The following is a 23,431-nucleotide window of genomic DNA, read 5'->3' on the forward strand; positions in this document are numbered from 1 at the left end:
TTTAGATAGCAAGGAGTTTATTAATCTTCACCGAAACAATCTGCAAATTTCATTAAAATTCAATAAACTATCATCTTGTCTTTATTTTTAGTTAGCACAGACCTTAAACACTTAAAGCTGTAAGCTAATGATAGTTATATAAGAGCAGATGCTGCTGGTGCAATAAGCTGTAGTTTTACGTCTAATGGATGATGATCTGATTAGTCGACTAATCGCAAAAATAATCGGTGACTAGTCGACTATCAAAATAATCGTTTGTGGCAGCCCTACTGCTGACACTTGCTGGCATGACTGAAAGTACTGATTAACCCCAACCCGTTTGACAAAAAGCAAACAAGATGTCAAATGCACAACTTTTTGCAAAAGGTATTCATGAAATTGTAGATGCAAAGCTTGATATTGTGTTAATATGGATTTTCCTGGTAACAGCAGTGTTTTAAAGTGGATCTATGTCATACCTGATGTTAAAAGAGAATACACCAAATCGCAACGACAATTGCATCAGGGTGCTTTATATTCTATGGCAAAATTCCTACAATATTAGAAACCCGAGAAATCACACAAACCACTATGAGCAAGGGAGGAAAAAAGAAATCCCTTTAAACAGGACGAAACAGTAGCATAACTAAGGGAGGTTTCAGGGTCACCTGATCTAGCCCTAACTAGAAGTTTGTTTGTTTTTAAAAAAAGTAAACATAATGTTACAATATGACTGTACTGTAAATTTAAACATATCACGACTCACCCAATTTGCAATGCGGGCCCCAGCTGTGCATGCAGGGAGCTGAGCCTGAACAGTAAAAATGTGTCATTTCAAATATAGATCCAGAAAGCCGCCACTAGCTACCACTTTCCGCACATTTTGAACCACAAAATGTTTTCAATCTTTGCCTACATAAAGCTTCATAACATGTAAGAGGTCTCTGTTCTGTCAATGCATTGATCTTAAATTGAATGTCGTCTGTGTTAAGCAGACTTGGACAAAATAAATCACCACACACACCTTCCTAAAGATTCAGTGCATGTTAAACTAAATGTACAAAACACATTTTCCTGATAAAGCAACAGGTATCAACCATAACATACAAATGACAACGCGGCGAATGGATTTTTCATAAATGCACTGTTATTAAGACTGGAGGTCATTACAGCCTGAATAATGAGTGCTGCAGTGTAACACAACATTCGTCTTTATGGCATGAGATGATTAACTGGATGCAGGATTTGTGTTGGCTACTTTTGCGTGCCAAGGGAGGTAACCTGGGAGCTGTGGTGAGGAAGAAAAACAGCGAACCCATGCTTGGCCAAATTACAGAAATATATAAGGACATTTATGCACAGTCATATAGACGTACACATGAGGATGGAACAAATAACACAGCTTGAGACATCACACGTTGAGAAGTTTGTTCATTCTTGTTTGACACCTGAACGGTTTAAATTGGCAAACGCTCTGTGTCTGTACACGAGCGGATTATATAAAAAGGAGGACAGTTTTTGAGTTGTGACCCTCATTTGCGGCAGGAAACCTCACTGCCAAAGTACACACATAAAATGCACAAACACACAAATTTCCTCTTTTACCTGTTCAATTTGTAGGAAAACTATCTCACAGGATAGCGACCCTGCCTGACAGAAAACGGTGAAGATTAGTCTAGGCCAGGGGTTGGCAACCTGCGGCTCTTTAGTCGTTATAGTGCGGCTCCGTGTGGTTTGGGAAAATAAATTTGTCTGTTTTTTTAAGTAATTAGCTGAAGTGTATTTTATTTATGTTAATTCTTTTTTTTAACTTGTACTTCTAAATTGGAAGATTATTGTGATATTGAAACACAAACATAAAATTATATTCTATTATTTTTTGATTGCTCAAAATAAGCGTCGCACTTGCGGGAAACCGGTATACCCGCCGAAACGCCGTGCCTTTATCGAGACTTTCAACCCCAGGTAGGCCAATTATGGATCTTCGGATCCACATTATGTCGGCAGCTGTTCTCCACCGTGAACTATGTTAAAAACAAACACCGCTCACGCCTCACAGATGACAGCTTACAGTCCTGCATAAAGATGAAAGTGACTTCGTACAGCCCCGATTTCCAGACGCTGTGCGCAGAGGTTCAGGAGCAGAAGTCCCATTGTAAACCTATCACGGCAGACCCGACGATGTTTGTATGAACAGGCTTTTCAGCATCTCTTTATTGACCACTTTTCACACACGGTTGCTGTACAGCCGGCTGTAGCTTTTCAGCTCACAGCCGCACAGACGTTAAAGCGGCGAGGCGTGATTGCGGGTGCCACTCAGGTGCGTCCGCCTCCACTGCAGCGCCTCTTCTTTAAGAGTTCAAAATGTGTTAATTACATAAATAAAATTTTATTTATGTCATGATAGAGAAATATAGAGAAAATTTAATTTTCTCTATAGCAGTTCATGAATTTCATAAGCAACACACCTTAGTTGTTCACACAAAGCATAAAGGTAAAAAAAACCAAAAAAAACAATATATACAGTGTTATCTTCATTTTAGATGTCAAAAAGTATTTGCGGCTCCCAGTGTTTTCTTTTGCGTGGAAATTGCTTCCAAATGGCTCTTTGGGTGCTAAAGGTTGCTGACCCCTGGTCTAGGCAGAGGAGGAAGAGAGACATAGAGAAAGAAAAAAATGGAAAGGAAGAGAGGATTAAAGTAGGAAGAGGAAGAAATGAACAGTGATCAAGCAGATGACGACACAAAAGTGACCCATGATAAAAGCAGGGAGAGCTGGTGTTTGAGGTTGAGAGTCTGAAGAGATCAAAGGCCGAGAAGGAAAAAGACAGAGGCAGAAAAAGAAATGCAAACAAAGAGAGATTAGACATGTGCACCTGTTGGTTTTGGCACGCGTGGAGTGCAGTCGATAGGCCCAGAAACTCTTATGTAGACCTTTGGTTAGGGAAAGAAATACGACTTACAGCGAGCCCAGTGATTATCTTGGACCTAACATAGACCTTGGACTTAAGATGTGATCAAGTGGTTGGCACATTGGCTTCAAATCAAACCCAAACATGCTGCAAATACTTGTATGTCATATGTTTTCACATCCATTACTCATGAGTAATTAGCAATGTTACTCACCCTTGTTTCTTCAAGTTTGTCTGCTTTTAACCAAAGTTATGTTTGTAGAGTCACTGTGTCGAAATGATTCTACCTTCATAATCACGCCTTTGAGATGCAAGCTCCTTAACTGAACACTTGCACCAACCTTAGCTAAATCAAGGCAGGTGGAAGAAAGGCTTCAAATGCAACATGAGGAGCTGCTGACGGCAGAATTAAAACAGACAAGGGGAACAAATGAGAGCCAAACCGTTTTGTTTTTCTAAAACACAATAAAATATATTTATTAGTGAAAACAAATAGTAGTAGTCAGACTTTAACAATCCTCTCTCAAACATGTCTGACTCTTCTGATTAGAGTGTATGCAGCTCCCATTTATGTCACGTAGCTCAATCTAAAGGTAGCTTAGCTAGATGGCAGGCTAACTAATAAAATAAATAAAAGAAACTGATGACGGTCCATTCCACTTATTCATCTGTGGTGAATAAATGCATTATTTGGCATTTGAGCATACATTTATTTAACTAGCACAAGTGGAATTATGCTTACAAGCTAACTAGTGCTACATGGTTACGTTAAAATGTGCTGAGTAATATTAAAGTACATTCAGGTTTATGTTTAAGTTCTGAAAGAACTTTTTCCTTTATGAAATTTCCATTACAAACGCCGCCTCTATAAGTCTGTACACACTGGTGGGAATAACAGCCATAAATTACAGTAGAAAAAACACTATTATATGAGTCATTTCATCTACAATCATAATCTATTTCACAATCTCTTATTTGCCTGAAAACCTGGATGGATGGATGGTTTGAAAGACTGCTTAAGGGCAGTAGGTCTCAAAAATGGTAGGTGGTGAAAATCTTTGAAATGAAAAATATGCATCTGTTTAACTAAACTGTTTTCTCGGTTGGAAATTTGGATTAGATTACCTACTGATATTTTTGTTTTTGTTGTACTTGTCATGTTGTTTCAATCCAACATGCAAGCTGAATAAAAATAGAACATTCTTAATTTTTTGTCTACAAAAATACTCAACATATTTTATTCAGAAATTGTCGGTACTAGTTTTTGCCAGGTCAGGTTTTTTTGTTTTTGTTTTTTTAGTGTGGGCTCAAATGTGGGACTTTACAGGGCCGATTATCTAGGTAATAAGATTTGAGATGCAGCTTCATGAGAAGAAAGGGCAGTGATATGTACTATTTATTTTTCTCCCTATAGCACTTCTTACCAGCAGCCAACTATGTGTTTTGTTTTGAATAGACACACATATGAGATTCTCTTTAGCTCAGAATTGAAACAACTAAATTCCCGGAGGATAGGCAGAATGAGTGAGCACAGATGTCGGAAAGGGCTAATACAAAAAAAAAAAAAAAAAAAGGAAAACAAAGCAAGCCATCTCCCTTATTAGCCATAAATGAATGAATGAATGAATCATCTGGAACTGGCTGAATAAAGAGAAAATTTAGCCTCTGGCAGATTCTCCTGTCTTTTGTCAAGTCTGTGAAGCAAAGTGTTCTCACCCCAGCAAGTACAGGCCTATTTCCTGTATGGTAATTTAAAGAAACATGACTGCCAAGGTGTTTATTTGTATTTTTTAAATACCTGCAGATACAGATTACTCACATTAAATTGAGGAAAAGGAATTAAACCAATGCATCAATGTCAGTTTCAACATCATAGGACCTACAAGCCTGCAGCAACTTAAAGTACTATTAAGTAAGGGTCCAACCTAGTTCACCTGAAATTTGTGCAAATACAGAATTTGAGTTAAAAACCAATATGAACTCTCCTATATGCAAAGGATATAGATATATAGTAAATCCAAGGCGCGCGCGCACACACACACACACACACACACACACACACACACACACACACACAGTTTCATCAACATGTCAACTGTTGGGGGGGTGTCAGGGTTTTTTTTGTTTTGTTTTTTTCCCTGAGCTGTCTAAACATCGAAAACCTCTCCTATTCAGATTCATGAGTCGATCGCTGGTGTGTGCAGAAGCTTGAGCATGAGTGCTTTCAAAAGGGAGAGAGAGGGAGAGAGTTCCCCAAGGACATTCACAAGTTTCTAGTATGTAAATGGAAAATGGCTTTGCTGCTGTAAAAGCCAGGAGGGGGAGAGACGTGCTTCTTTGATGATGTATGCAGGAGACATATGACGACTCCTCTCGAAGAAGATTCACCCATTTGGCATTCCTGCTGCGGCGGTCAACGTGCTCGGTTTGGCACCTCATTAAACACCGAAATAATATTCACATTCTAAGAATGGGTAGGTAGATTATATGAGTCCATGATTTTACACTTACTATAAAAGTCGGTCTCATTTTTTATTTGACTGCCTTACTTTTTTTTTTTTTAAGTCAAAATTAGATCCACTGAGTAAGTTAATCATTTTATTTGTTCCTTCATTATCTCATACTTTACAATATACAGTCACATCACTAAAACTAACCCAGTGCAGAGGAGTGTAAATCAGCACGCCACTACAAATGTGGGCACAAACGCACGCAGACGCAGACTACACCACCAGTGAACACAGATACCTGTTCCCACAGAGCTCAGTATCAGCCTAACAGTGCTTTCACACATAGACCAGGTAACGCAGACAGACTAACGTTTCCGGGAAAGGTAAGAGGTGTTGGCTGCACTCCTGTGACTGAGCAGGATTAAAAACTCCTACTTGCTTCAGATCAAGGACAAAACACCATCAAAGACTTTCTTTATTTTGCATTTGTGTGTGTGGTTAGTGTTACAATTATTCTTCAATTTTGCTAAACTCGAGCTTTGCAACGGACTATTTCCATCTTTTATATACAGCCTATGTTTTGACTCTAAAACAGGAAGTTCCATGTGGGAAAATGGCTAAAGGAACTCGCATTTGGCAGAGAGCCGTGAAAATGCAAGCCAAAGACAGACGCCTGTATGCAAATTAGTCATGACGCTCTCAATTCAGCTTCACTGAAATCATCAATGGGAGCACGCGGGCACATTTGCATAGACTTGCAAGCATTCGAAAGCAGCAAAACCTGTGAAAAATCTCACGTTTTTGATTGGGGTAGCACGGGCAAGGCTATTTGTAAATCTGAAAGGGATGGACCTCAGACACATTCTGCCAGAGCAAATGAAACATGAGCTCTCAGCTTTGTCCAATTCCCAGGCTACACAGCCTGAGCACATTTTCTGAAAACATGCATTATTATATCACAATTGTTTAAAAAAAAAACTAAGTCCATAACAAGTGAAGAAAAGCTGCACATTGTCACCCTGTTCGCTTGCCAGCAAGATACCAGCAGAAAACCTGGCCAGCTGACGTACTGATGCCTGGGCTGGAGTATTTGAGAATAATTGGCATGACACCAGCCAACCAAGCCTAAAACAAACCTGGTCTACTGAAAAGTAAAGATCTGGGAAACAGAAGTGTGGAAGTCAAGAGAGGATGAGGAGGAGTGGATGAGACCGGATAAAATGAGACTGTAGTGTTCTTGTAGAAAGCGTTATAACTGGGCTTCTGCCAGAAAAAAACAAAAACTTTAAAAAGAAAGAAATAAAGGAGACAGACCAGCTTGCTTGGCTATTGACTCAACATTAAGACCTCTCAGCTAGAATGCCAGGACTGATTTCAAAAACACGCCGTCTGTCTGTTGGATGAGAGACGTTTTCTTTGTGAACCACAGATTTTCTAAATTCAGGAAGTAACGGGGGACACGATCTATACTGAAAAGCAGTAAAATCATTTAAAGGGATTCTCCACAGGTTACGTCACAGAAAGGATCATGACATTAAGGACTGGCTTGCAGGTTTTGGGTGAGTACATATAAGTGACGGTATAGTCAGAAGAGATTCAGGCTGTAAATTGTACAGAAAAACATGTCAGAAACCTAAAAACAGTCTATTCATACTACACCAATACACATCAACAGTAACAGGTTTGTTGAGCCTGACCACAAGTTGACACACTCAGAAAGCAGGACATGCCAACTGTTTGTTACAACCAAGTCAAACAGGAGGAGATCACATAGAGAACCTGGACAGACGCACTTAAGACAGTGTAAACAAGCATAGGATAACTGGTAAGTTTCTTAAACTCAACGCCTACAAGTGAAATGTGCTGCAAGAACATCTTAAGATGGTCCCCGTGCAACAAGAGCAATATGACTTTATGAGTCAGACCTCACGTGAGACATTATTGGTCATCAAATCCCGACTTGACTAAAAAAACCATTATATTGTACTGGCGCAATCTATGCGAAGTGTACACAGTACGCCTGGATTTTTCATTGTTTATCCAGGGAACAAATATCATTTTGCAGTCTTTATTTCAGAGAGCTGCACTGTTTGGCGATCTTGAGTAAAGCTGGCCATCTCCGTGTCAAACACTGAGGCCTGTTTGGCCTAATGCTCATGTTCCATTACTTTTGAGTCAGCCTAAACCAAATAAACCACTCGTTTAGTAGACACATATCTGAGCTCAGAGACACTGATAGCTAAACACAGTTGTGCATGTAGCTTTTTATGAGTCTCCATGTTTATAAGACTTGTGTATGTGTGTGTATAGGCAGACATAAAGATATGGATAGCACCAGAGCGCGACAGTAGGGATTCACACGCATTTGGAACAGTTAAAGTGGTGTTTCGGAGTCTACCAGCATTTCATCTCATGCTCAAAGCTGTGACACTCCTCCTTGCTTCCTAATTAGCGAGCTGTAGCACATTTTCCCCCTTTGCCATTTTCTGTGCAAGAAAAACAACAACGCATTTCTTTTCATCTTCCAACCAGCCTTGTCTTACAGAGACAGACGGAGGCAGAGAGTCCAGAGTTCAACTCATTAGTCCAGGTCACTTCCTGATTCATCTTCAAAGCCAGCAAGCCAGCAGCGTACAAAAGGCAAAGGACATGGTTTCACATGCCACCACCCACAGACACAATTACACCATGAATCAAGAGAAGATGAAGATGTTCGAGAAGATAGGCAAAGAAGTAGAAACAGTGAAAGCATTTTTAATCCACTGAAACCTGAAGGCATAAAGATCATACTTTTCTTTTTTTTCCTGAGGTATTCCAGCAATGCTGAAACCAGTGCCACAAAAACCCAAATGTCAAAGTATCTCTAGCATTTACAGCATTATAACCATGGACTTTACTGTCTTTTAGCTCATTATTTTTGCTTTAAAGACCAATTGTTTTCATGTTTAAAGGTCAGTCATTGAAACAAAAGGGTGTTGAGACCAAAACAGAGCCAGAGGCCCAACGTTGCTAACATTGCTCTGTGTTTGATGTATGGGGATGGATTGCAGACAGACTCCAATGACAAATATTTGTGTTCTATGATCGTACTACATATTACTAGATATGTACCACATTTTAGTTCACGTTGAGGCATTGTAGTGCAATGGCTTAAGTGGACAAAACTGTGTGGTTACTACCTGGACATCTTTAAATGGAGCTGGAGGCTTGTTGCCTCCAATTGCCCAAAAATGTAATCACTGCTGCTTTTCACAAAATAAAATCAAAGGTTTACTCGGCTACAGTACACCTTCTTCATATTGTGTTTTAGTCAAATTTAAGGTTGCTTACCTGTGAATTCACACATGCACACACTATACACGCTACCACAGCTTTACATCGGTGCACTGATGGGCCTTGGGCCTGTAAATTTACACAAGGTTTCCATGTTTTACTGTCTCGCAGTATGTGAATAAAGAAGTTAGACCACGTCCATGACCCTGCGACCCTAGAGTTTGGGAGGCGTCTTACAAATCCTCAGAAACTGAGAGAAGACTGCTGCCACTGTGCTTTTGTGTGTTTGTGAGTGTGTGTGAGACTCCACAATATGAAAGCCTGCCATTTCTTGGCTGCGACCGATTCACACGATCTTTTCTACTCTAGTTTTCATTCCAACCCCCAGCACCTACTTTAGCATTTTCTGTCTATGCTCTGAACTGCACGCTGCCTTAAAGCGTGCTGTTACTTATGCGCAGTCAGATCTCCACCCCCCCCTCCCAAAGAAAATGCACTTACCATATACAAAAAAACCCCAACAAAAACAAAAAACTGCAACTAGGCATAAAAACATGGGTGAAAATTTGAGACACCCTCGGAATAAGCGCTCCTTAACAAAAGTAAAAGTTGGGCGATTATATATGCGACTCAGAGCACCGAGAAAGAGGCGTAAGCAGAGAAAGAGAAACGAGGGAAAAAAGGCATGCAAAACAGTCTGATCTGCTTCTCCACAGTTGGAGCTCCAACGCTCCTCATCAAGAATGTAAAGCCTCTTCTGCAGGAGTGTGCGCATGCATCCGTGAGTGTGTGTGTGTGTGTGTGTGTGTGTGTGTGTGTGTGTGTGTGTGTGTGTGTGTGTGTGTGTGTGTGCGCATTTTGAGGGGGATGGGGACCATGTTGTCTGGGGGGCAGGGGGAGTGGGAGCTGGTCCCCGTATTCTCTTTGCCCTCCCAAATGGGCATTTTGTTCACTGCCCCCCTTTGCCTTCACCACAACCCCCGCCCCTTTCCTTTCCCCTCTCTCTCTCTTATTCAGGCGGAGTTCATTTTGAGTCTCGCCCATTGTGGCGAATGAAGGGACTGACTTGCTAAAGGGTGGCCTGGGGTCCCCTGGCTCACACTGCCAGGTCATCTCCTGTTGGAGCTAACTAAGTAACACTGGCTGGAATCTAGAAAAAGAAAACACAAAGCTTGGATCACCAATAAAGATCCTCTCTCTCTTTCACACATGCACACACATTCATTGTGGCTTATGTGTGTGTGAGAGAATTAGTGTGTAGAAAAGAGAGGGCAGAGGGAGGGTGACGGCGAATGGGACATGAAGAGTGAGAGGGGTAACAGAGAAAGAGAGAATCATTAAGAAAAAGTGAGAATGAGCCGATTAAGCACAGCCTGTTAATTAGTTCTTATCACTAATAAGCAGAGGGCCGAGTTAGCTACTTTTGCTAAAAACCTGGAGCGCTGCGCAACAACAGGATTTAGCTCAACACACAGGAGATAACTGCATGGATAATTTCAGTTGTCAGGAAAGTTGATGATGAAACTATACAAATATTATATACATTTGGACCAAAAGTTACTGCTGGATTATTGTGGTCTCAATATCTTATGTATATCTCAGTGTTTTGTCACACGTACTGTGGTTAAATCAGAATAAAAGGTTACGCAATATTGTTACTATTTTCACTCAGTTTGGGAAAGCTCAGCTTTTTTAAGTGTTGCTTTAAAAAAAATATAAGCCCAGTCGATGCGTTTCCTACAGTAGATGTCAGTCTGCAATCCCTCCTAACAGAAAAAAGCGCTGACTGGCACAGAAGCCAAGCACTATAGACAGGATCAGCTCCAACAATTGAATCTTAGCCAACCAAAAGAAATACAGATTGAGTGCGTTCTCTGCTTAGAGATCCTTCTTTCTAACATGGGCCCAAAGCCGTTGCAAACTTGTGTACGCTAGAAAGCTTCGCTGACGAAAATAGTAGTTTTATCTTGCACAACACATGAGTTTCTGGTCTACCGCTGCCTCGACTGAGTGATACATTTGTGTTATTGTGTGCCTCAGATGTTTAGTGGGTTAGCTAGGATCCAAACTTACATTTGAAAAACACAAAAGTATGTAGCTTTAGACCTACGAGGTAAAAATTGCGAGTGCGATGGATTTGAAAAGAGTTCTTTGTTTGTTTGTAGTTTGCACAAATCAACAAAGTGTGTTAACTGTTGCCACGTGTCATTGTAGCACTAAGTTCACGTATACCCTAGGGTTGTCATGACACTAGAATTGCAAAATCCGTGCTAATACCCAGTAAAGCAGTCCATACCATCTGATACCACGGGATAGAGTTTGAACCCATCCTCCAACAACAGAAGGAACGGCAAAGAAGTTGTTTCTTGAAAAAGCCAAGTTGTTCATTTTTAACAAATTTTCCCAAATTATAAGATAGATTTAACAAAATACGCACTTAAGATCAAGTTTAAAGGTTTTATTCATTTCTATAATTTTTTTTGATAAATTCACTTTAGATCATGAAGGTCAAATGTAGGTCAAATGATAGAACTTATTAATAAACAGAGTACAACAAACAAGACCATACCTAACATCACTGTGAAAGATTGAACTGGTCACTCCCTGCACTTTAAAACAGACCTCACAGCAAAAGAAGAAACAGATTTTAAGAAATTATTGTAAACGTAGAAAAGTTAAAGTTCATCATCTTGTCCACATCTGCCGGCAGCCTCTCTCTCATCCACTGGTCACACTGCTCTGCCTCAGTCTGCAGCTCTTTAGGTGTGAAAACCCCATCTGATTTGGCTGCTCTGCTCCGGACAAGTTTTCAAAACTCAGGACCATCTTCTCGGTTCAGCAACGTTCCTTCGCTGCTCTGCACAGCCAGTAACATGTCCAGTTGTCCCCATGTCCATAATCTGCTCCGTCACAGCTCAATATTCCACCTGTTATTCATGTTTTATCCATCTACACTGAGCTCAGCTGCTATATTAATGGTAACAGATGGCTATTGTGTCCAATGTGACTATTGGGCAATTGCTAATAGATAAATAGTGAAACTAGTTGACATTCATATTTCAGGGCTATACTTCTTTATTTAAGAACATTTAGTTCATTGTTCTGTGAATAATGCCAGATGCTAGCTCTACCTGCAAGTGGCCCACTTAGCTTTATATCAGGTTAAACCGATAAGGACAGTATGTTTACAGCTTCCTAATCTAACTGCTTAACTTCAAAGCACTGCGACAGCAGCCAAGGAAACATTCCATCAAGATTCTTAACAGGAGCTTGGCATTTTAGGAGCAGGTCAGGAGGAAAAAGGAAAAAAAAAAAAAAAAAAAAAAAGAGTGTGCAACCAAAACAGTTACAAAAATGTACAGGCTTAAGAGGCTGTGGGGGAAAAAAACAAAACAAAACAAAAAAAACACAGCAAAACCAATTTCAGTCAAAGCCAAACTGAGAGGCCCTCCTTTAACTAAGAAATGTGGAAAACGGATCAAAAAGCAGTGAGTTAAATGATCTGGCCACGACAGTACAGACAGATTTAAACCACAACAGCTGGTGCAGAAGGAGAAGAACATCAGTTTCATGCTTTGTCCTGACCGCTGTCCAACGGGAGCCAAGAGGCAGTGCAGCAGGCTGTACTTAAACTGGCTGAAAATGTAAAGGGATCTGACCGAAATGATGGAAAGCTGTATCATGTAAACGCTCTGGAAAAAAATATATTTCTTTCCATAAAGCTCTTCCAACAGCCTTGCAGTCCAAAACGACTCAAACACAAAACAATCTACAATTTGTATTTACAAGTCAAATTTTACAACCTGACATGGATAACTTAGAAAATGTCACTTAAAACATGTGGAAAATTTCTCTTTTATCTGCTGAAGGAAGAAAGTTTTCTATGCTCAACTTTTTGATACGCCAAGTACTCTGGTAGCCAATCATTGTCTAGTATGCAACTTACGCAAGTGTGATGTGGAAATGTGATGTACTAAAGCCTTTAGTGCATACACACTGAGAACAGACAGAAGATAAACTTTTGAAACCAAGAAATGTGCAAATCAGACTGTGGACACCTTTTTTTCTTTTGAGAAAAAAAAAGTGTGAATGGGAGTTTGTATGAATCTCAAGTTTCATCAGTGATCTTTCAGCCTGGTGCTGTTATGAAGACATTTTCTTAAAACTACCACACAGTCAAATTAGCACTGATCCAAAACCACAGGCTTTCATATTTGAGCACCATGCATATCTGCACAAATGTAACAACAGTCCACCCAACAATAGCTAGACAATAGGCATTAATTTAAAAGTCTGAACTAATAAAGTAAAGTCAACATTCCCACCTCTGGAGCCACGTCAAAAAATAAAAATAAAAGAAGATGGCCTCCTTGGTCATAATCATATTAAACAGTAGACTCTAATAAGACCAATAGATGCCCTACCCAAGCTAAGAAACAATAAGAAAAAAAAAAAAAGAGACAAAATTATTAAAAATGACCTCCTTAAATCCAGACAGCTTCTATCTGACAGTAATACCCAACTCCTAGTTTGATCCAAGAATTCTAGGGACCTCGCAGCGTTTGGTGTGTGCTCGGTTTAGAAGCCAGACACACTGTTCTCAAAGGCAGTTTGGTTATAAAGGGTGCCTGAACCCCTCAGTGGCTGGAATTAGGCCCAAACACACAAGCAGCCATTGATTTAATAAAAACTCTTTACTCTATTCTCTCCTGCATTGTAACAGAAGTAACAATCGACAGAGCTGGGCTGCTTCCCAGGATTTTGGACAGCCCAAGAATTTTGAAGACCAATGTGAAAGTCATCCCAAGTTTAAAACACTACAGACGTTGCTGTGGGACCTTGCAGCTGTTGGCAGAGAGCCCTGTTTTTTTCCAGCAAAATGAACAAAGGAAAACAAATTCTCAGTTTCGACTGAACAGTGCAACTTTCAAATTATAGAAGAAAAAAAAAAACTCTTGCCAATAAATGTAGACAGCGTATAGCCTCGAATGTGCACGATGCTCATTTGCAATTCAGCAAGGATAAAAACAATAAAGAACAAAAAAAGAAAACATTAAAGCTGCACACACTGCAAAACATTGCAGCTTGAAGTTATGAAGTATTCATGCATCTTCAGCAACTTGGGAGCAAGAATCTAACAACTATGTTTTAAAAGCAGGTAGTTTTAAAGCAACAGAAACTTTTCTATGCAATAAAAGCTGGGGGGGAAAAAAGACACTGTTAAAATGGAAAAAGAACAGACAGTCCAGCACAGCCTCAGGGGGCTCATATACCAATGAGATGCATCACAATTTATGGTCAGAATGAAAAAAGAAGAAAAACTTCTGGCCTTGCTATTCAATTCAAGGTCGACTAATTCACAGCACTCCTGGTTCTATTAACCAAACACATAAAAAGAGATCAGAGGGAAAGGCAAACAGTGCATACTAGGGCTGAACGATATATCGCATTTGCGATAATATCGCGACATGATCAAGTGCAATTTTCTAACCGCAAAGGCTGCGATTATACTGCGATTATATTATACAATTCATGGGCTGCATCCTCCTGAGGCCGCATTTGTAGACCGATTACGTCACAGCGACGCGCCGAAGGCTGTCCAAATTACTACCATATCCCAGAATTCATAGCGCGGCCCAGCCAAACTCCAGTTTCCAGCAATGGCGGCCGCTACTGAGTTTTAAAATTACTCATACTAATCTTTCAGGGTCACAAAATAAACTTTTAACATATTTTCAGGCGAGAAAGTAGTTGTGTAAACATCAAATATCTGCTCGGTTTATCAAGATATCCTATATTTGCAAAAGTGCTTCGACGTTTTCAGAGGCGTCTGCTACCCACCAGCTCGACAGCTAGCCGGGAGCTCGAGGGTTACTGATGCGGCCGAGAACGGCACAACTCCCGGCACATCATTTTCAGATCACCGCGGAGTTTCGCTGCTCGGGTTAAACGTAATATATAAGTCACTTAGACAACCTAAAAATGTTATTGTTGGGCTTTTTTCAGTGTTTTGTTTGTTCGTGAGTAAATCGGTTTGGCTGAGATTAAAGTTATTAGATTAGATAAAATAAAACTTTATTAATCCCCCGGGTGGGTTCCTCCTTGGTTTTCACACAGCTGACTAAACGTCAAACAGAAAACTTATTAAACAGAAGTATGAGACAGTCGAGAATTTACGCCTGTGTCTGGTTATATTTTAGATAGCAAGAAGCAGACGGCCAAGTTTATTAAACTCCACCGAGACAGCGGTGACGCTAATCAGAAGGCTAGACCGTCCAATTTCACGCCTTTAAACTTTAAAGGCGTGTTTGTGTGTGTGTTTATACAATTGCTATTATGTTTGCACTTTATGTGTAATGTTACTGACTGCAGAGATCAGTAAGATGTGTGTATTTTTTATTTATTAGTTTTATTTATTTAATATTATTTTTTAATTGAATGACAGTCTAGTAGTTCACAGATGTCGAAAAACTGAGTGTGGTAAAGCCACTGATTTTTTTTTATGTATATTTCTGCAATCTGCACATTGTACTGACTTTCATTTTAATGTTTACACCAGGGTTCCTTGTCAGCACTTTATGCTCAGATGTTTGTAAGCTAAAAATAAACTATTGTGTATGTTCAAATATACTGTTGTGATTGAAGAAGTTAAATAAAAATGTCAGTCATCAATTCATGCATCACCTCATGTCATCATAACAGAGGTCTGTCTTCCAGGAAAGAACAGTTTAAAATTAATGTAATATAGTATTGGCCATACTATATGATGTATTGCTTGTCTTTGTTTAATAATACAGAAGACAAAGACCTTAAAAAATAATCGCATCGCAATCGCAATATTGGGGCAAAAAAATCGCAATTAGATTATTTTCCATAATCGTTCAGCCCTAGTGCATACCATTAATGGGATGAGGTTAGAATCCAATCAAGGTTAAACAAAGTAACCACATGTCACATTAACAGAGATCGTTAAAAACCAGACAGGAAGACTTTTAACCCATTCCCCCATAAATCCTATGGTTGAGCCGCAAACACCCAAGAATTTTACTTTGCTTTTAACATTTGATCTTGTGCTTGTTGTTTCAATGTGGATACTTTCTTTCTGTAAAGTGTGGGAAAGCTTAAAGTTGTGGTCTTTAGATAATAAGGATATAGAACAATCTGAAGATTAGGCTGCAACAGTCCATCAATTCTTCTGAGCACTTTTCCAGTTCCACGGCCACAGGGGAACTGCAACTTATCCCAGTTGTCATGGGGCAAAAGGCAAAGCCCATCACTAGGCTAACACAAAATGACAACCATTCAAATTTACTCTGCTTCCACTACTTGAAATTCTGTCATTCGTATTTAGACCTTGGCCTACTAGGGTAGCAACAAGGCAAGACTCAATCCAAATTAGTATTCACTGTCTAGGAACCAAGAATGTACGTACCAACTCACGAGCCAGTCTACATACAAGGTTAGAGCTGAGCCAACGAAAGATTTTCCTAGTTGTTCCTAGTAAAATTAATTCGTTTATACATTGGTTCACCTCTGCTGGCACAAAATAAAATATTAATTACAGAATATCGGTTTAAATATGTGAACTGCATTTTAATTAAGTGAGACAACTGGGTTAGTTCACATTTGCTGTGACGACTTTACGATCTAACCCTGCTCAGACTCACTCATTTAAATGCCAGATAAAAAGAACAACAAGAATGCTCAAGAGTTCATCAGAATAAAATTTTACTGCAACATCATGCAGAGCTTCTGTTTGAATACTTGCATAATAAACATAGTAAAGATGGAGGAATGAATGAGACTGTTTCCATCAGTGAAACAGTCTCATATTTTGTCATTTGCAGAAGTACACTTACTGAAAGAGAAAACTTGGTCGCATTACATAACCTCTGTGCCCCGAAGAAAGGGAACTAAAAACAGCCCCATTATAGCTGGAACAAGGCAAGAGCAGAGACGTGCTGAAAAGACACTGAAAAGCTCATATTCCCATTAGATGAGGACTATTGAAAATAAAAAGTTCTATAAGACACCTCTTCTTTCATATAATCTGGGTTATAATCAGCTGAAAATGCTCTCAGACTACCAGGTTCCAATCTGAGCAGACAGGCTGCACAGTGGCTCACAAATAAATCGTAATCATGTTGTTAATTGAATGAACTGCTTCAACATGCACACTTAGAGAAGGCTCAAAGTCAAAAGAGAGAGAGTGTGGATGGGGAATAGTAACAGTCCCAGATGAAGCGGTGGGCCTGTGAGGCTCATAGTAACCTTGACTGAGCACAGAGCCATGCAGGCAACGCAGTAAGAGGCAAGAAGGCTTTGAAGCTGTACTGCAGAGAGCCTAGCAGGAATTCTGATGTCCTGCTGTATATCCTCAAACCTTCCTCCTCCCCCACCCTGTCTCTGCAACTGATTCAATATAAAGTGAGGGAACGGGAACACAGGCCAATAAAAGAGAAAGAAGAGAAATGGGAGCAAGAAGATTAGAATAAAGGTAGATGGAGACCGAGAGAGACAGAGGAGTGCATGTTAAATCAAATCAAGCCAAGTCTAGGTTAAAGAAACCAACAAAGTGTCAATCTCAGCTCTGTTACCATTGGACTGATCCCAAACCAGAAAATAGCAGAGTGAAGACATTGTCAGAGCTACCCCAACACAAACCTTCACTACGCTATCAATATTCAATTAGGGGGCCAGGGATAAATGGACGAGCCAGCCTCAGGGGTTCAGCCTCAAACCATACTGTTGTATGAGGATTGAGGCCCTTGAAACTAACACAGTGAAACTTTCTTTATAAATAAGCAGCCAATAGTGCATACATGCTTCTCAACGTTAAAAGCAATCAGGCTATGTACGTTTAACATCTCTCTTTACTGCATGTTTACAAGTGATCAAGCCTGTTGCTCCACTTACTGGTCAGTTTCTTCCCCTCTGCTGTTGGACACATGAACAATAACCGTATGACTGTTCCCACCACTAACACATGACCCTACGCTGTGTTCACTGCATCACCCCATGTTTGGCACTGATCACCACCTGCACTCATGTATATATCATGTATATATCTATCTACTTAGCACTTTTAATTCTTATTCTTATATTTTTTTATGACAGTATGTTTGCACTGAAGCACCGCAGCAATTTCCTAATGTTGTAAACCTGCTCAACATTTGGCAATAAACCCCTTTCTGATTCTGATTCTGAAAAGTAGCTGCAGTCGTGTGTTTTGTAAGAAAAGAGATTGAATTTCCTATCGAGATCCAAAACTAAACTTGCCATCTTCAGCCTTCTGCTTAAGCCTGCAGGAAATCGAACATGAAAAGCTCTATGGGTATCTAAGACCTTCTCCTTTCACAATAAGCAGTCGTAATGTAGAAATCTTCATCATAAATTATTCAGGAAGATATGAAACGTCTCAAAAGGGAAGACTGTCATCAAGTTTCTGATTGATACGTCGCAAACCTGCAAAGTCTGACCCTACCTACAGTAGGGTTTCACCACTAAATCAAATACATATATATTTATATTAAGAGCAGACCTGTCAGCGTAAAAGCATCAGCTGTAAGCCCTCAAGTCCCCTGATGACTAAGTCAATGACAGAGTGAACAAGGCTAACCCAGTGACTCAGAAACACCGATGAGAGGCGAGCCTCAAATTACACATCTGCCAGAGAATGAGGGGTGGGGTGCAGAGGGGTACAATTACATTTTAAATGGGCATGCTGGGATGCTCACTTGATGGCAAAATCCTCAGATCTCATCTGAAAAGGCAGCGCGTGAACTCGGCACATAGCTCAGTGGACAAAGAAACCTGAAGAACTCCTTTAAGAGATAATGAGGGCCAGCTGTGACTCAAGAAATTAAAGACTTTTAATGAAAATCAGTGATTCTGTTTGGATACAAACATATGTGGAAAAGATTGTTTTTCTTTTAAAGAGAGAAAGGGACAAAAAAAATTAGCTGAACTGGCACATCTCTGAATTTCAATCAGGCACGATATGAGCACCACAGCCGATGTCCTTTCGTGGCCTGAAACAGACCCTTGCAGTTGTGTTTTCACTGGAAAACCACTCTGGCAAATCTGTGAAATGTGCCACTTCAATTGAAGTAAGTAAAAAAACAAAAAAAAAAGCTTCACGCCAAGTCAGATTTTCAGAGCTCTGCAACATCTTCATAGCTCAAAACCGTTTTCCCCTGACACGGGGGAAGGATGCCGACTGCTGAACACTTCATTTTGTACGCTTCTGTATGAATGCGAAATTAGTCACGAGAATCTAAGTGAGGCCGACAATAAGCTGAGATCATTTCATATTAATTACATCTTTGTCACTGATGGAGGCATTTTACTCTCGTTTGAGGGGAAAACAGCTATTAATTCAAAGTATTCACACCAACAGGAGCTGAAAACAAGAATTGCACAGGGAGAGGGAAAAAAGTCAGAGAAAGGGAGAGCGATAATGATGGAAAGAACCAGAAACGGGGCGGCGAGAGCACAAACTGGAGCTCAGGGAGGGGATGAGCGGTGACAACAGCAGATCCGGTGGGATCAGAGGAAGCCCTCAAAGCCGACTCCCAAAGCTGGGATGAAGGCGGCTCAGTGTGGAAGCAGAGAAGATGAAACACCATTTGGGGCCGAGGCCCCCCCGCTGCTGCGCCTCTGTGTTCGGGGCCTGCGAGCTCCTCTGCCTCTGAAGTGCTAAACACCTCCTTCACACCCCTGGCACTGCACCCTCCTGCCATTTGGTGATTTAATGCAGCACTGCACGGATGGATGATTATCATATAGTGCATTTACTCGTCTACTGGGGCTGCAACAATGCAGTCATTCTCACTGATGACTCTGGCTTCTTTTTAGAGTCGAAGCATTTTTTGTTTGGTCACTACAATACTAAGAATGAGTCCCCAAAAATGCTCACTTCAGTATCACACAAGATGAACACAAATCTGCTTGCAAGATGGAGTGATTGAGTTTGGAATTTTTGAATGAAATGACTTCCACTCTCCAAAGAAAGATCTGTCTCTCATGTCCACCGACTCGCTGTTGAATGGGTTCATTTCGGCTGGTATCTCATGAGATCAAAACTCCAAAACATCTGCATCTTTATTTTGACTGTGACGCTTGCTTGGCGGACAACAAACACTGATCACGACCAAACTAATCCCTTATCTTGAAAGCAGTCGGCGGGGTGTCTTTAGAAGGCAATGAAGCACACAGCTAGAAGCACAAAATTGTGACAATTGCAGATTTCCTCCTTTTGGACCTGAATATTTTTGGTGTTTTGGGGCTTTTAAATAGACAGAAGGACTAAGAAGATGTGACCACAGAAATTTCAATTTTGTGGAGTTTTATTAATTAAATTATTAGACAAATCTACAAAAACAAATTCTAAAATTGCTAAAAACATTGCTCATGAAGAAAACATGTATCAGTGGCAGCTTTAGGTGCAATCATTTGTGCTAGAACTGATGCTGAGAGAGTGTGTTTCTATCCACGTGAAATCCAGGCTGTTTGCGTTTAATCATAAACCATCACCAGCTCTTTCTGGGGGAAATATGATTTTCTGGATGAGCCCATATGCTGCAGCAGATTGACTTGCGGGAGATTATTTATCAACCAGGTAAAAGATAAACTCGAGTATGTGCACAATGACATGTGCTCAGGAGCACACAGCGGGACAGAGGGCACTCATTTTTAAGAAATTATGACGTGCATTATGAAGGACACTTTGTCCCGCTTTTTGTTGGCATTTTCAGGTAGCGCGCACAAAAAACAAACACAGACAGAGAGTGTAGTAATAATTGAAGGTATTGGAATTTAAATAAATTTCATTATTACTGGGACTACTTAAGAGCTTAAAAAAAGAATAAAAGGGTAAAACGCCAGCCTTTCAGAACCTCAAACCTCCGGCGTGTTCATGTCCCAGATAAACGCGTCCCAACTTCAAAGAGCCTGTTGTTACACTGCAACATAGAAGCTTATTGTTTCGCAACACTTTTAACATCTCTGTCGACAAACTATCTTTTCTGCGGTTATGAGAGTATTGTTGTTATTATTTTAGTTTTGCGCTGTGCAGGCCTGTTTTAGAGCTCCTGTTTGCGCCAGAAAAAAACCCATTAAAACCCGCTCCAACTCGCTCGACGTGACACGAGCGGAGGTTATCTGCTTTGCACCCAAACACATTCAGCGGTTCTTCAAACAACTTGGTGTCTTTTATTTGTTTTATTTAATTACCTGCATAGTGAAGACTCCCAGCTCCTGAGAGGACAGCTTTTTCATTTGTTCGGCCAAGACTTGCGCTTCTTCCAGGATGGAAAACTCCGTCTCGGCTCCGCAATATCCACTAGAAAGAGCCAAGCAGATTAACACGAAGCTCCGCGAAAAAGCCATGAAGCCTCCGCGCGAGCCAATGTGTTTATCCCGAAAAGCAGCGCGCGCGTTCAGTCTCAAAAACAGAGGTTTCTCCGCTGACCGCCTCGCCATGATGGTTGAGGGGGTTTACAAACTGGAGAAGCACGGAGTCAGAACGGGTGGTTTTGAGGGGGGGAACTTCAAGGGAAACTACTTTTACAACTTTGCAGCGTAGAGTACGTGTGCCCTTTCTCTCCGGTACAAGTCTCCAGAATTCCCAGCGACACAAATCATTGCACCTCCTTGAAATCCCTCCAGAGAAGAAAGCAAATCCATGCGGGGCAGGGAATATGTTTATTCTTTCTTTTCTTCCCCCTTACGTTGTCGGTGTTCCCTCTTCGATCAGTGGCTCCAACTCCTGGAAGTCTGGCAAAGTGTGTGTGAGCCGGAGAGTCACCACAAAGGGGGTGAAAGTAGTAGGCGTGGAAACACCGAGGAGTCCTGCCGGCGCCTGGATCTGACGATCAATGGATCAGGCTTTCGCGATGCCTTCAGTAGCTCCGTGAAAAAGAACACCGCCGATATGAAATAACCCTGTTTTATAGATAAATACGATGGGAAGAGTTTTTATTTCTCAGTCCCAATTCTTCAACGTGTGACAAAACAGGTTTATATTCATATATGAGTGGTGCATATAAATTACTGCTCAAAAACAGAGAAATCTCTTTAATTCGAGGTTCATCGAAAGCACCATCACGCCTTCAAAGATTTCTTACCAGTCACCAAAAAGGGAAGCGCCTCTGGGGAGTTTCACAATGATTTATTATTTTTAACTCTGTATTTTATTTATAGACTTGAAAAAATAATTAATCTTTTAATGGTTTAATTTCAGCTAAAAGCTAATTTTATCGAAATAACCCAAATCACTGATTTAGGTTGAAAGGCCCTGCAGTGCAGTGTGAGACAGCGACCTTGTATCCATAGGGATGAAGCAGCTTGGATAACGTGCGTTTCTCTCTCTCTCTCTCTCTCTCTCTCTCTCTCTCTCTCTCTCTCTCGTGTGTGTGTGTGTGTGTGTGTGTGTGTGTGTGTGTGTGTGTGTTATTGAGAGTTTAAACTGTCAAAATCTGCAATGCAGGTTTGAGTTAATAAGATACTGTCTGACCAATAATCCCTCAAATTGTAGGTATTATGTATTTACTTTTATCTTCAGTCTAATATCCACCACAATAGTTTTTTTAAAAGGTTAATATTCTTATTATCTTGCATTTAAAACACGATAATCGTGATGAATTAATAAAACTCATGGACTGTTTGTCTTGCTCAGATTTGCTCCTTTGTGAAACAGGGTCTTGTGATAATTTTGAAACAAAGGTACCATTAATGCAATATATATACTATCATAGGGAGGCTGAGACCTGCTTCCAAATGAGTGTTAACCTCTTGAGCAAGCAAACATAGTAAATTGGTTCCATATAATGGATTGTGCTTTTACATCTCTGTGAATGAACTGGGTACTATAACCGCGGGAGCCTCCACTCCTACAAGAATCCAGTTCCTGTTTTCAGCACAGCTTCAACTGTACTTGGAGCTGAGTTGAATTGAGAAAAAGCAGAAGCCTGGTGTATTTGGGCAATTCATATTTTGATTGCTGACTGCAAAATAAAGTGTGACAGATAGATCATTCGTTAAAGAATGTTGTGATCGGGTCTGATAATTTGAGGCTTTTGAAGTATAACAGCGCTCCGACTCGTTCAACAGCTGACCTCTAATCATTGCTCTCTCCCTCTTTCTCTGTCTGTCTGCCTGCCGCTCAGCTTCCTTGGACTGCAGAGCCTATTTGATTTGCAGCTGCACAACTGGCCTTTTCCCAGCCATCTCATGGCTGCTTGTAACTTTTCAGAGATTTTCTGGTTAACCAGCATTGCACTCAGGCACAAAATGCCTGCTACATGTCTTTTTGATGAAAAACAACTTCGGCTTACATTGGCTTAATCTCATTTATGGGCTTATTCCAAAGGTCAATTTATATATTTTCCCATGTAAATTTGAATTCAGGGGTGTTAGTGATATTTTAAAAAAAATGGCCTCAGTGTGACATTTCACTTAAGCATGCCTTTCTGTGAGGTGTTTGCATGTTCTCCCTGTGCCTGTATGGTTTCTCTATGCCCCTCTCTGTCTTGGCTCATGCAACATGTCCAGGGTGTACTCTGCCTCTCACCCTATGAGAGCTGGGATAGGCTCAAGCCTCACTGCAACCCTAAATTGGATAAGCGGTTAAGAAAATGCATGCTTTTTACATCAGTTTAAGTGTAATGTCGCTCTGGTAACACTGGCTTGGCAGCCTCTTACTGAACAGGCCTGCTGTAAGACAATAAAGTCCAGGAATCACTTCAAAGTGATCACTAGCCCTGTAATATTAGCAATTGCTGTGTGTCATTTTCAGTTAGACAACTGACTGAGGTTT

The 23,431-nt window shown here is 40.5% G+C and overlaps 1 protein-coding gene across 1 annotated transcript in view; it reads right to left on the bottom strand.

Moving 5' to 3' along the window:
• cachd1 (cache domain containing 1) overlaps positions 1 to 21,432 on the bottom strand; it is a 104,975-nt gene extending 83,543 nt beyond the window's left edge. The window contains exon 1 of the mRNA XM_085251939.1: positions 20,848 to 21,432. Within this exon, the coding sequence (XP_085108065.1) occupies positions 20,848 to 21,096 (249 nt within the window). The 5' untranslated portion in view covers positions 21,097 to 21,432. The remainder of the gene's footprint in view (positions 1 to 20,847) is intronic.
• Between the last annotated feature and the right edge of the window lie 1,999 nt (positions 21,433 to 23,431).

Source organism: Mchenga conophoros, linkage group LG17 (genome assembly GCF_057382185.1).
Source record: "Mchenga conophoros isolate Kocher_MC1m ecotype Shallow Benthic linkage group LG17, M_conophoros_male_GT1.1, whole genome shotgun sequence".
Taxonomy (NCBI): Eukaryota; Metazoa; Chordata; class Actinopteri; order Cichliformes; family Cichlidae; genus Mchenga; species Mchenga conophoros.